General features: G+C 37.3%; 4 protein-coding genes and 1 pseudogene across 4 annotated transcripts; 3 read left to right on the top strand and 2 right to left on the bottom strand.

The window, feature by feature from the left end:
- The first annotated feature begins 368 nt into the window (after positions 1-368).
- LOC110428738 (diphthamide biosynthesis protein 3-like) lies at positions 369-1,280 on the top strand. The gene is made up of 2 exons (XM_021444656.2): positions 369-741; positions 1,008-1,280. Exon 1 carries the CDS (start codon positions 483-485, stop codon positions 729-731), a length of 249 nt encoding a protein of 82 aa, XP_021300331.1. The 5' UTR covers positions 369-482; the 3' UTR covers positions 732-741; positions 1,008-1,280.
- A 653-nt stretch (positions 1,281-1,933) lies between these two features.
- LOC110428727 (Pentatricopeptide repeat (PPR) superfamily protein) lies at positions 1,934-5,517 on the top strand. Its single transcript, XM_021444639.2, has 2 exons — positions 1,934-4,134; positions 5,038-5,517. Exon 1 carries the CDS (start codon positions 2,095-2,097, stop codon positions 4,000-4,002), a length of 1,908 nt encoding a protein of 635 aa, XP_021300314.1. The 5' UTR covers positions 1,934-2,094; the 3' UTR covers positions 4,003-4,134; positions 5,038-5,517.
- A 1,158-nt stretch (positions 5,518-6,675) lies between these two features.
- On the top strand, positions 6,676-7,803 carry LOC110428733 (transmembrane epididymal protein (DUF716)). Its single transcript, XM_021444651.2, has one exon. It carries the CDS (start codon positions 6,688-6,690, stop codon positions 7,573-7,575), a length of 888 nt encoding a protein of 295 aa, XP_021300326.1. The 5' UTR covers positions 6,676-6,687; the 3' UTR covers positions 7,576-7,803.
- A 142-nt stretch (positions 7,804-7,945) lies between these two features.
- LOC110428728 (strychnine-10-hydroxylase-like) lies at positions 7,946-12,303 on the bottom strand. The gene is made up of 2 exons (XM_089785672.1): positions 9,326-12,303; positions 7,946-8,900 (listed from the first exon to the last, which is right to left on the bottom strand). The coding sequence occupies exons 1-2, from the start codon at positions 9,719-9,721 to the stop codon at positions 8,277-8,279; spliced, it is 1,020 nt and encodes a 339-aa protein (XP_089641798.1). The 5' UTR covers positions 9,722-12,303; the 3' UTR covers positions 7,946-8,276.
- LOC149526218 (demethylepipodophyllotoxin synthase pseudogene) lies at positions 9,761-10,270 on the bottom strand (annotated as a pseudogene).
- Positions 12,304-12,373: the final 70 nt, after the last annotated feature.

Here is a 12,373-nt window from a genome sequence, read left to right as displayed (position 1 = left end):
GGGATTAGATAGAAAAAGTGTATAATTGAAATAATAATTAATGTTTTTTTTGTTTTTTTATTTAATTTTTATTTTGAATGTTTTAAAATGATTTTTAAAAAATTTTAAAATGCTTAATATTCTTATTTTTTAATATTATCAATTTATTTTTGATGAGTTTTATATTAAAAAGTATTATATATGTATTATATATTTTTAAAATTTTAATATAAAAGATATTAAAATCAAAATTTAGTCTTAATTTTCATAAAATTATAAAAACATGAAACTCAAAAGGACCAAATTGAAATTTCCCCAAAGACCATGACCCGCCGTATAATAAACCGACATAAAAGATGGCTATAAAAGCAAACCCTAAACCCACCTCATCAAGCATTCTCCGTCTTCCCAAACTGGTAGCTTCAACTCGACGCGACTCGACGCAGCTTGGCACCAAGAAGAAGGAAAAACTTTTAGAAGGCAACTTTGATCATCCAGAGACGATGTCGTACGACGACGTGGAGATAGAGGACATGCAGTGGAGCGACGAGTTGCAGGCATACACTTATCCATGTCCGTGCGGCGATCTTTTCCAAATCACAAAAGAGGAGCTAAAACTTGGCGAGGAAATCGCCCGTTGCCCAAGCTGTTCTCTCTACATCACCGTCATCTACAACGCCGAGGATTTCGCCGATGACGGATCAAAGAACAACCTCGAGCCTCAAAAACGTCAAGCCGTCGCCGTTGCTTAAGATCCTTCAGGTTATTATTATTATTATTTAAATTTCGATTTCGTCAGTTTTTCTTGCGATTTGCCGGTAGAATTTTGTTGGCTGTAATCAGTTATCTCATAATTCGTTAACCTTAGGTTACTTTATTTTGACGCGAGGGTCATGCCTTTAGTCGAGTTGATCAGTAATAGGCTTTTTCATCCCTTTCTTCATATTGTTTTACTGTTTGTTTGTGATGTTTTCTTTACAAGTTCAAGCTCACTGAATCATAATTCGTCCTGATTTTGGTCATTGCAGATGGCAAAGAGCGTAACTATACGATTGTTAAGGATGTTTCGTTGGAGATTAATTCCTTACGTGATGTGCACTGCCCTGCTAGCATTGATGAGGGAAATTTAGTAATTAACACCAAGAGACTTATTATTTTTTGTTTATATTATTGATTTTACAGTCATTGTAATGGGTTTTTCTTCTTTATTGGGATTGCATTTTTTAGATTGAAGGGTGTAAACTATGAATGAACACATGAATTTGATCTCTTCAATACCATACAGGATGCTTGTTTTTCCATTTGATGGTTTGGGAATTTGGGGTTATGACAAGCTTTGTCACAGCATTCTTTGAATGCATCATCCTTCAAAGAAAGGTTAAGGATGGTGAATGCAGTTAATTTGGTGGTTGGTTGGTTGCTCTTCCAGGTCAAAATTGAAATATGAAATATATTTGCATTTGATATATTCAAGTAGTTATATATCTAAAAAATTGAAATAATTGAAATTGAATTATGTCGGTTATAGGTATTTTAAATAATTTCTTTTAATAAAATTACTAAGTTTTGTATTTTAATCAAGATGAACTCAGCTTATGAAAATATTAAACATATTTACATTTGATATGTTTCAAAAATATATTATTATAATGATTTATTTTTTCAATTATTTTGATTAAAATTTTGAATATTGAAAATTGATTAAATAAATTCAAAAAAATCAATGTTTTAATCTGTTTAAAATGAATATAATTTAAATGATCAAATTGAAGTAATCGAATTTAATTGGTCCAATCAATTATTTTATTAATATGTTCTTACCTCTTTCGGTTTTTACCATTCCAATTATTATGGGACAGCAAAGCCCGAACAATCCCTGCCGGGCATAATAGGCTGCAGCAGGGGCCACGTTACGGCCCAAGTTAAAACAACGTAGAATGAAAAACTAAACCCTTCTAAAGCCCTATTCTCCTCTGCTCTCCATCGTCATCTTCCTCCTAAAGCCGTCGTCCTCTTGTCGTTCTCGTTGGCCTTTACGGCTAAAGCTCTCTCTTCTTCCAGCGACTCTATACGATTAGAGATCAATTGAAAATACTTTTTCCCTCCTTCAATAACATGAAAGCTCACAAAGTCCTCAGCTCTCAGATCTTGAAACGGAAGGAGCTAAAAACAGTTGTTCCCCATTCCTCTGCACTTTTCGCTTCAACCTCACAACTAGTCAACTCCGACCAATCCCAAACTGCATCATCACAAATATCCCCTGAGCTCTTGATTGAAACGGTCCGCTCTTCTCAGTGGCATTTGATCAAACACCAATCACCAGAACTCAACCCATCTGTTATATCAACCGTCCTCTTTAATCTCTGCAAAACCCCGGAATTAGCCCTCCAGTTCACTTCGCACATCGAATTCCATCGGCTCGATGTCAAAACCCGTTGCCTTGCCATTGCAGTTGCCTCACGTCTCCCATCCCCCAAACCCACTTTACAACTATTAAAGCAAACCATTTCTAGTGACATTGCTAGTGTTACAATCATTTTCAATGAGTTGGCACTCGCTCGTGACAGGTTAGGCACTTCAACTACTATTCTTTTTGATTTGTTAATAAGAGCTTGTTGTGAAATGAAGAGGGTTGACGAAGGATTAGAGTGTTTTTATATGATGAAAGACAAGAGTTTAATTCCAAAGATCGAGACTTGTAATGATATGTTAAGTACGTTTTTGAAGTTGAATGGAACTGAGAGTGCTTGGGTTTTGTACGCTGAGATGTTTAAAATGAGGATTACGTCCAGCATTTACACGTTTAATATAATGATAAATGTGTTGTGCAAGGAAGGGAAGCTGAAGAAAGCAAAAGAATTTATTAATTTCATGGAGAATTTAGGGGTTAAACCGAATGTTGTTACTTATAATACAATAGTTCATGCTTATTGTTCGAGAGGAAGAGTTGAAGGAGCTCGTTTGGTTTTGAATGCAATGAGAAGTAAAGGTATTGAGCTGGATTCTTACACGTATAGTTCTCTTATTAGTTGTATGTGTAAGGAGAAAAGACTTGAGGAAGCATCTGAGATGCTTGAGAAGATGAAAGAAATGGGATTGGTTCCAAGTGCTGTCACTTATAATACCTTAATTGATGGTTATTGCAATTATGGGGGTTTGGAAAAGGCATTCAGTTATCGAGATGAAATGGTTGAGCGGGGTATATTACCAACTGTCTCAACTTACAATTTGTTAGTTCATGCACTGTTTATGGAATGTAAAATGGGTGAGGCAGATGATTTGGTTAAAGAAATGAGAGAAAAGGGGTTGGTTCCTGATGAGATTACATATAACATCTTAACTAATGGATACTCCAGGTGTGGAAATGTGAAGAAAGCATTCAGTTTTCATGATGAGATGTTAGCAAAGGGGATTCAACCTACACAGGTAACTTATACGTCACTTATTTATGTTTTAGGTAGACGGAGTAGAATGAAGGAAGCAGATGACCTGTTTGAAAAGATAATGAGTAAGGGTGTCATAGTAGATGTTGTAATGTTCAATGCATTGATTGATGGTCACTGTGCCAATGGCAATATGGAGCGTGCATTTTCATTATTGAAGAAAATGGATAAATTGAATGTTTCTCCTGATGACGTGACTTACAATACTTTGATGCAAGGGCATTGTAGGAAGGGAAGAGTCGAAGAAGCTCGTGAGCTTCTTGATGAGATGAAAAGAAGGGGAATTAAACCTGATCACATTAGTTACAACACTCTAATTAGTGGATATAGCAGGAAAGGTGAGGTGAAGGATGCATTGAGAGTTCGTGATGAGATGTTGAGTATAGGTTTTAATCCCACCCTTCTCACTTATAATGCCCTTATTCAAGGGTTTTGCAAAAACCAGGAAGGAGATCTTGCTGAAGATCTTCTTAAGGAGATGGTTAGTAAAGGCATTACCCCTGATGACAGCACTTACTTGTCTTTGATTGAGGGGATGGGGACAATTGATCACTCTGTGGAAAGTTGTAACCCTTGCTGAGGACAAAGAAAGGTGTGTGGGCATGTTTATAACTTGTTTGCATGGTTGTTTCTCCAAAACCATGCAATTGAATGATGCACTGTGTTTAACAAGCCCGTAGGGTCATGCAGAATGAAGATGAAGAGATGTCAGGTCAGTTGTCTAATTTCTTCACATGGCTTAGTTATTAAATTTGTGGCCATTCATTGTGCTCTATTTGATTTTAGCCAAAGTCGTAGTGGGTTTTATAGGTGCAAGATATTCAAATTCTTAGAATGATGGCAAGGATGCTCAGACATGTGAATTTTATGTGCATTCAAATCAATGCTTGTTACATGTCCAAACACTTGTTTACTTCAGTCAAGTGCTTGATCAATAATTCCTTGTAGGAATTTAGGTTTTCATGCAATGAGATAAGACTTCCACTCTGTTGATTTATTAAGATCCTAGTGCATGATCCAAGGAAATTAATCAATGTGATGGCATAATCAGTCAACAAGTGCTTGGCCTAAGTCAAACACATGTTACTTCAGACAAGTCCATGATCAATAATTTCTTGTGGGAATAAAGGTTCTTATTTAATGATCAATAATATATCTCCATGAATCTAGGACCTTTTGCTTGCATTGTATTATTTGGTCTACATACTTGAGCTGATAACATTTGAGATTATGCAGGATTATACACAAAAGATCCTTTTTTGGCTCTCTGTACCTCTATTTCTCTTAACTCTAGGAGGTCTTCCTCCACTAGTAGGTTTTTTAGATTATTAATTAATATCCTAGCTTAAACACAAAGTATCCAATGAGATAGATGCATCGTTTAACCAATTGTTCTGTATTTCATTCTGCCACTGATGGTAAAATTACATAGCTGCGACAACCTTATTGGAAGGAATTTTCACCAATTGAACTGCTTGATTTTGGAAAATTTTCATGCTAATTCTAATGCTGGCAAATTTGCTTCTTATATACTGACATTTATATCTGCTTAGACCCATTTTCGGCTTACTAACACTTTGGCATTTTATTGTTGGAATATAAATAACCAATGCAGATCTCTACGTTGCATGGGCCCTTCTGTGACATGGGCAATGCAATGGGCTTTGTTGATGCCAATGCTTTCCGAGCTGGAGATGAAACCAGAAGTGAAGCCTGATTCCCTGCTTAGTCACCAGCAACCATGCTTTATTCTCCGGAGTTGCTTGCCTTCTTCGGTTAATAAAGAGCAAGCATCAACAAGTCATTTGCAGATAATTTTTCAACTACAGTGCAAGCGGATGTTGGTTTCATTCAGCATTGTTACTCTTTTCCTTGAATTTTTTTTTTCACATTATTGATTTATTTACCAGTTAACAGCAACCACCTCTGGCCAAAAATAGAAAGGAGGTAAATGTGTATACCAAGGTTGTATCATTCGAAATTTGGAAAACTTGAGTTGATATTTGACTGATGATAGCTATTTGAAGTGATTGTAAATTAGATTGTTATGCAAAATTTCAGATTTTGAAGGATACTTTCAATTGATACATATAATATCTACAGGTCATTTTATAGTTGGATTTGCATGGTCTTCCATTGATCCATTTGCCTTAGTGTTAGTTGGGGATTTTGGCAATAACTCCCCGGCATCAGATCCAAAGGAAGTGGGGGAATTGAAATATAAAACCTCCAGCTCTCCACCCTGGTTGGGTACTTAAGCAAGCGGTGAAGAGCCTGGATCACCTCCTAAACATCGTTTGCCTCATATTTTGCTGCAAGTCCATTGCTTGAAAGGGGTCTTTCTTTTTCTCATCCCCAAATTGGTAATTTGCTTTCTTTTGGCATTAATCCCCTTGAATCATGCTCTGCTGCATAATTAGACAATTCATATTCAAATTAACTCGACATGAGACCCTGCGTAAACACTTTCGTTATCCAGGGGAGAGGATTGCTAGTAACTTTATAGTGGACCTGGACCGCTAGAAACATACATCTCCTGAATGTCACTCGAATATCCTGATAGGATACCTGGAATATTATCAATCTTTATTGTCGTTACTTAACTTCTTAGTAGATGAAGTCCCGTGGAGAATTGTATTTCTTGGCTGAGTGGAAACATCTTTGTTCTTCTTTTGGCAGGGTTTTTATAATGGAGACATCTCATTCTCCACTAGACGGTAATTGGAAGAAACATCTGACCCTCATAATCCTGAAGGGCCATGGCTTTTGTACCTTGCACGAATTTAGGCTTTCTTTATTTGGTCTTGGTGGTTTTACAGGCAGCCAACTATAACAACCAGCAACAAAGATACATTTTGGCTCGTCTGATCCTGTTACTTTGACGTATTCCAAAAGTTGATCTAGATCATGATCTTTCCAGTATCCAACTCTGATCTCCTGCTCATGTCAATTTTGGTGGTCTTGAAGTGAAGCAGTGAATGTCTTCTTCAAACTTTTACTTTAGTATACAATTGATCTTTTCCGAACGGATGTATCATCTTTCTCTTCAACTTTTGAAAGGTTTCAAATATAAATGGCTGTCTTTTCTTGGCATTTTTGTTTGTGGAAACGTACGCATCATGCACCAATGACCAAACATTTGAATATGATACCCACCATGATGAACTTTTAGCACGATGCATATACAAGTATTTCAGGCACTTAAGTTTTGGTTGGGATCAAGTGCAGATACAAGACCCTCCATACCTGAGAAACAGAAGCTTCCATGGGCACATTTGTTGGACACTTGGTGCCAGGCCTGGCACTTACCTTTCTTGGCCTATGGCACACCATCAACAATATCAGAGACTATTGTCTCAACGGCTCAACGAAATTTACAATAAGGTTTTGGTACCCCTTCAATGGCCCTCTGTCTAGATTCAAACATTTGGAGCTCATTTTTATCCTGTCTTTTTCCCTGTTAGCAATTTTCATGCAAATTTTAGACTACCCTTCTCTTCGATTTGCTTTTGAACTCGATAGCTTCGAGCATGCAAGCATGTTTCTCCACCTTGCCATATTTGCAGGTTTCACTCTTTCTGCTGAATTAACTCAGTCCTCTGAGATTCTATCTGCTGTTCCGGGAATTCTTGTAGCTTCTGTTTTTGGTCAGGAGCTTTTCTTGCTCCATTTCCACTCAGCTGATCATGTTGGACTTGAAGGTCATTACCACTGGCTCTTGCAGCTTATAGTGTCTGTGTCTCTCCTGGCAGCTTTAGCAGCAATGCTTCTACCAACTAGTTTTTCCACGGTTCTTGTTCTTTCGATTTCTGTTGTATTTCAGGGTTGTTGGTTCATGAACATGGGATTTATGCTGTGGACACCTGAGTTTGTTCCACGAGGATGTATTATGCAGTTGGCTGAAAGCAGCAGTGACAGCATGCACGGAGCTGTGACTTGCGAGTCACATGGAGCAGATATGAGGGCCAGAGCATTGGCAAACTTGCAATTCAGTTGGATACTCTCTGGAATTCTGATATCCACAGGATTAACCTGCCTGAAATTCTCCAAAAAATGCTCCCTAGGGGCACAATCAACTGAATATGAGCAACTTCACGTTAAAGGCAGTCATGTCCCTGTAACTATTGATAGCTTCAAGCGAGCTGATCCTTAGGCGTTAGTAAATTTTACATGTAACCCTCCATCAATAACAAAGAAATTGGATCAGAAGGCTGATCCTGAAAACTTCTACACTAGTGAGTAAATATTAAGATGCTCTTGTTCTGGATTTGTCATTGCCAACTCCTATGTGACGTTACTAGTCACTGTCTTTGCCAGCCAGTTGCTGGCATCTACACCGTTTTGTATTCTCTGCTTCATGCAGTTTATTAATGAAAATCTACTTTTGGCTAAGCAAAATAAAAAAATGCTCTTGTTCTAAATAGTTGCAGCATGTCAACTGTTCTTGAAACCAAAAAAAATATATCATCTTGAGTAAGTCAAAACAGAGTAATTAGTCTTTGTGAATTTTTTGCTGGGACAAAATTCCAGAATATACGAGGATCGCAAGCTTCCTATGTCAGTCACGGTCATGTTTACCTGAGGAAGCTCTCACTTTCATGGCTGCCACACATACCAGCTTTAAGTATGATAGTGAACCAACTAAAATTTTCCCTGGAAAAGAATGAACTGATAATAAAGAACGTAAATACAACATTTTACTTCTATTTTTTATGTTTGTGAATAACTACAAGTAATTGATTTGACAGTCCTTTTAGGCAGACATCTGCATTCAACATACTTGAATTGCGAACCAAGTAATTTGGCATTGGAAGGCAACCTTTTTCTTTGATTTTTCCATTGCTTAATATTGAATCATCCATAGAGCATGGAAGGTAACCGTGGGGTAAGCGTAACCTCTAATGGTGCAGCTTTAGGAACAGTTAATCCAGGGGTTTCACTCATGTCAATCGCTGTGTCCGAGACTGTGCCCCATTCAAATCCATGAAGCAGCCGAGCCAATGGCAAGTGCATGACTTGCAGCGCAAAAGAGATACCCGGACAAATCCTTCTACCAGAACCAAATGGTATAAACTCACAATTTTGACCCCTCGCATCTAAGTTAGCATGGTCACTGAGGAACCTCTCAGGCAGGAATCCGGAAGGCTTTTGCCAAATGCTGGGGTCACGCTGCAACTTCCATAGGTTAACCAAAAGGCGAGTACCTGCCGGAATGTGGAAACCAGCTATTGTGCAGTCCTCCATGGCTTCTCTTGGTACTGATAGAGGCAACGCTGGGTGTAACCGCAATGTTTCCATGACAATGGCTTGCAAGTACACCAAGTTGTTTATGTCTGACTCTTCCACTTTCCTATGCTTTCCAACAGGGATGTCAAGTTCATCTTGGGCCTTTGTTAGCACATGGCGGTTGTTCAATAGCAAGGAGAGTGCCCATGTAAGTGTCATCACATTGGTATCATTGCCACCCAAGAGAAGACTCTGCAATCAGCATTCCCTATTCAAATGTTATTTGTTTTCTGATTGATGCTACAACAATTTTGAGAAAAGGAAAATGAAATTGATGGTAAGGGTAATGTTAATTAATTTACTCTTGTTATAGATATTTAGTTATGTTACATCCCTTATAGCAAGAGGGATTAACTGATGACTGATGATTAGAACTACCACGAGGTCTGGATTTCTGCAATTTACTCTTGTTACAGATATTTAGCTATGTTAAATCCTTTTAATTGCTGGATTCAACTGTTTTTAACATGACTAGCCATTGAAACTTATATTTTGATGGTAAGTGAAAAGACTGGGAGAGTCATCATCAGTCATATAGTTTAGCCAAAGTAATACAAACTGATGTTATGCAAATGATGCCTATTATTCTGATAGCAGCTGGATTAACAATAACATACCAGGCAAGTAGCCTTGATGGTAGTATCTGCCTCTTGAGTTGGAATGTTGCCATCATCCATGACCGACAACATGACATCAATGAAATCTTGTTCCCCTTTGATGCTTTCCTGGAGCCTCCTTCTGCGGTGCTCATTTACCAAGCTTCCAAGCACAAGATCCAACTCCTTTGCTGTCCTCTTTACATTGCTTATGTGCCCCATCACGACATCCAGCCAACCAAGAAAATGAACCGCGTCTGAAACGAAGAATAACCCTGCCAGGTAAAAGAAATCACCCATGGCCTTTTGGCATCGCCTGGATTCATCATCACAGCTTCCTTCAATACCAGAATATCTTTTTCCAGCAACCGTCCTCGCTATGATGTTCATTGCCAAGTCCCCAATCCTTTCCTTCATTTCCACCACAGCAAGGCCTCCACTTTTCACAGATTGCCCTTATAATTCCTTTACAAAACAATTGATTTCTGTGTCCCGGACATGCTTGAGTAACTCGAGCCGGTGACTAGAGAGGAGCTCAACCGTTGCCAGTTTCCTTATGTTGCGCCAATACGGTCCATAAGGAGCGAAGCCTAACATGCCATGGTCATACCCCATGAGCTTTATGGCTAAAGATTTTGGACGTGTAGGGAAGACCCTATCATTGGTTGTGAAACATTCTTTTGCAACTTCACTGTTACTAACAACAAGAGCTTGATGAATTCCAAGACGGACCAAGAAGGCAGGTCCATACTGGTCAGCCATATCTCCAAATGTTCTATGTAGCAGCTGATTTTTTCCAAGGAGATGAAGGTGACCGAGGAAGGGTAATGCTCCTGCTGGCTCTGGTGGTCTCCTCTGCTGTTTCTTCTTGCCTTTAACATGGATGGTAACTACAAATATGCTGATGATTATGATGAAAAGAATTGCAAAAGAGCTTTGCTCTTGCAATTGTTTGTAGGATTCCATTGTGAGCCTTCACTGAAATGAACCAATGTGCAAGATTCACAGTGATACTGAAACTCTCGTGGATCTGTTGCAAATTATTGCTAAAAAAGGGTTTTCCCTGACTAAAAAAATCTCGAATAAAAACAAAATTGGAGGCGTTAATTTAAGCTCGGCAAGTTCTATCCATATACTAGTATTTAATTTAATAAAACGTGGTCCAATAGCTACTATACCTTTCACTTACAATTGAACTTTCCTAGCAATATTCGGGACTACTCTTTTCTGTCCTTTTTGCCTCTTCCTTTTCGTTACATAATCACCCTGTGGCATCCATCCCCTATGTCCTCTACCCTTTCAAGAATGAAATCTTTATGAACATTTTATGCTATGAGCTCCTAATTGTTTCCACACGGAAGGATTATGCAGTTGGATGAAGGTAGCGGTGACAGCATTTCAAGGATCAGTCAGTTTGAGTCAGATGTGGCAGATCTGAAGGCTAGAAAGCAATGCTTAACTTGCAATACCTTTCCTTTCAGCTGGAAAATGAGGAACAGTCTAACTGAATTAGCTGATACGATGAATCGATAGTAATTAGCTGATCGGCTGACAGCATAAGCATTTAGCATAAATAATATACCTAATAATTGAACATGTGGCATCCATGAAGCTTTTACTTTTTTCTAGCCTTAACTAATACCCATAGAGTTGGAATACTTTATTTAATTTAGTCTTTGTTAATTTTAATTGATTTAGGATTTTATTTTCTTTATTCTATTTAAATTAGGATTTTTTTATTTAGATTTTAATACTTTTAAGAATTATTATTTAATTAGATTAATCATGTTATATTTTGTTTAAATATTTTATTAACTATTCCAATTGTATTAAGATGTGGGCCAACAACAGGACCTTTAAACTTAGTTATAACATAATTCAAGTTGAAAGTTAATAAATAATATTTTTTTAAACAAAAATACTTATTTCTCTAAACTCTTAAGAGGATTTTAACATCTTTAGCCTAATCAATCAAAATAGGATTTTGATTATTTTTTATTTTTAAGTTTTTAAACTTATCAAAATTGATGATTCATTTTAATGAAATTTTCAATCTCGTCATGATTGATATCTTTCACAACGTCCCAACGATCAAAAAATAACTTTGCAATAAGACATAACCTCAGGGCTTTCACTAACGCAGCAGAGCCAATGCTAAGTGCAGGACTTGAAGCTGCAAAAGAGATACCTGGACACATCCTTATTGTACCAGAAGCAAATGGTATACACTCGAAATCTTGACCCCGGCCCTTGCAGCAAAATTTGTATTGTTCATTGAGGAACCCGTGAGGCTGGAACTCTAAAAGGCTTTTGCCAAATTCTGTGGTCATGCTGCAGCTTCCACAGGTTATCGACTGTTGGAATATTTTGCGAAGAGAAATAAAGAATTAAAAGAATTTATCGATTAAATTCGATTGAATAGTCAATTAAGTGCAAAATTATGGAGGGTAGTCGACTAGCATGATGTACGGACAAATTGAAAGACTTCAAAAATAAGTTAATAAATAGTCAATTAACGGTAAATATATAGCTAGCCCGAAAGTTGTACAAAAGTATAGCAAAAGAAGTTAATAAATAGTCAATTAAAGTAACAATTTAACTGATTTTAACAAGGAAGTGCCTGCACAGAAACTTCCTTGTATGATTATTTTTGGCTCCATACATCTTTTCTTTTTGTTGAAGCAAGGGAATTAATTAAAGTCCTAACAACCCTATCTTATTCCAAACTCAATTAATTAAAGCTCTCATGAAGAATGGATTGAATTCTTTACTAACTCAAAATCGACTAAACATCTGCTTTATATACAATTTTCTATGCACAATCACGTCAACAATTGACTAAAGTTAAGATTATTGATATGGTTGTTGAATATATGCATCAAAGGCCCATAATTAGTGGGTAGGTGTGCGTTAACTTTAATTCAAATTCTTAACTGTAAATCAACAAACGAAGAAAACCCATTTTTTTTTAGCATTTCTTACTAGAAACCAAGTAGAAGTATAGTTACCAAGGAAACAGGATATTGGCAAGCATTTTCATGGAATATGACTTAAAGATTATTGCCTAGT

This window comes from Theobroma umbraticum, unplaced genomic scaffold (assembly GCF_002168275.2).
Source record: "Theobroma umbraticum cultivar Fairchild unplaced genomic scaffold, ASM216827v3 scaffold_1682.0, whole genome shotgun sequence".
NCBI lineage: Eukaryota > Viridiplantae > Streptophyta > Magnoliopsida > Malvales > Malvaceae > Theobroma > Theobroma umbraticum.
The sequence above is the reverse complement of the archived record's forward strand: the minus strand, read 5'-3'. Positions and strand labels throughout refer to the sequence as shown.

Coding starts and splice junctions, on each gene's coding strand:
- LOC110428738 (XM_021444656.2), top strand. CDS start 483: ATGTCGTACGACGACGTGGAGATAGAGGACATGCAGTGGAGCGACGAG.
- LOC110428727 (XM_021444639.2), top strand. CDS start 2,095: ATGAAAGCTCACAAAGTCCTCAGCTCTCAGATCTTGAAACGGAAGGAG.
- LOC110428728 (XM_089785672.1), bottom strand. CDS start 9,721: ATGAAGGAAAGGATTGGGGACTTGGCAATGAACATCATAGCGAGGACG. Junction 8,901..9,325: donor CCATCAAGGCTACTTGCCTG/GTATGTTATTGT, acceptor TGCTGATTGCAG/AGTCTTCTCTTGGGTGGCAA.
- LOC110428733 (XM_021444651.2), top strand. CDS start 6,688: ATGGGCACATTTGTTGGACACTTGGTGCCAGGCCTGGCACTTACCTTT.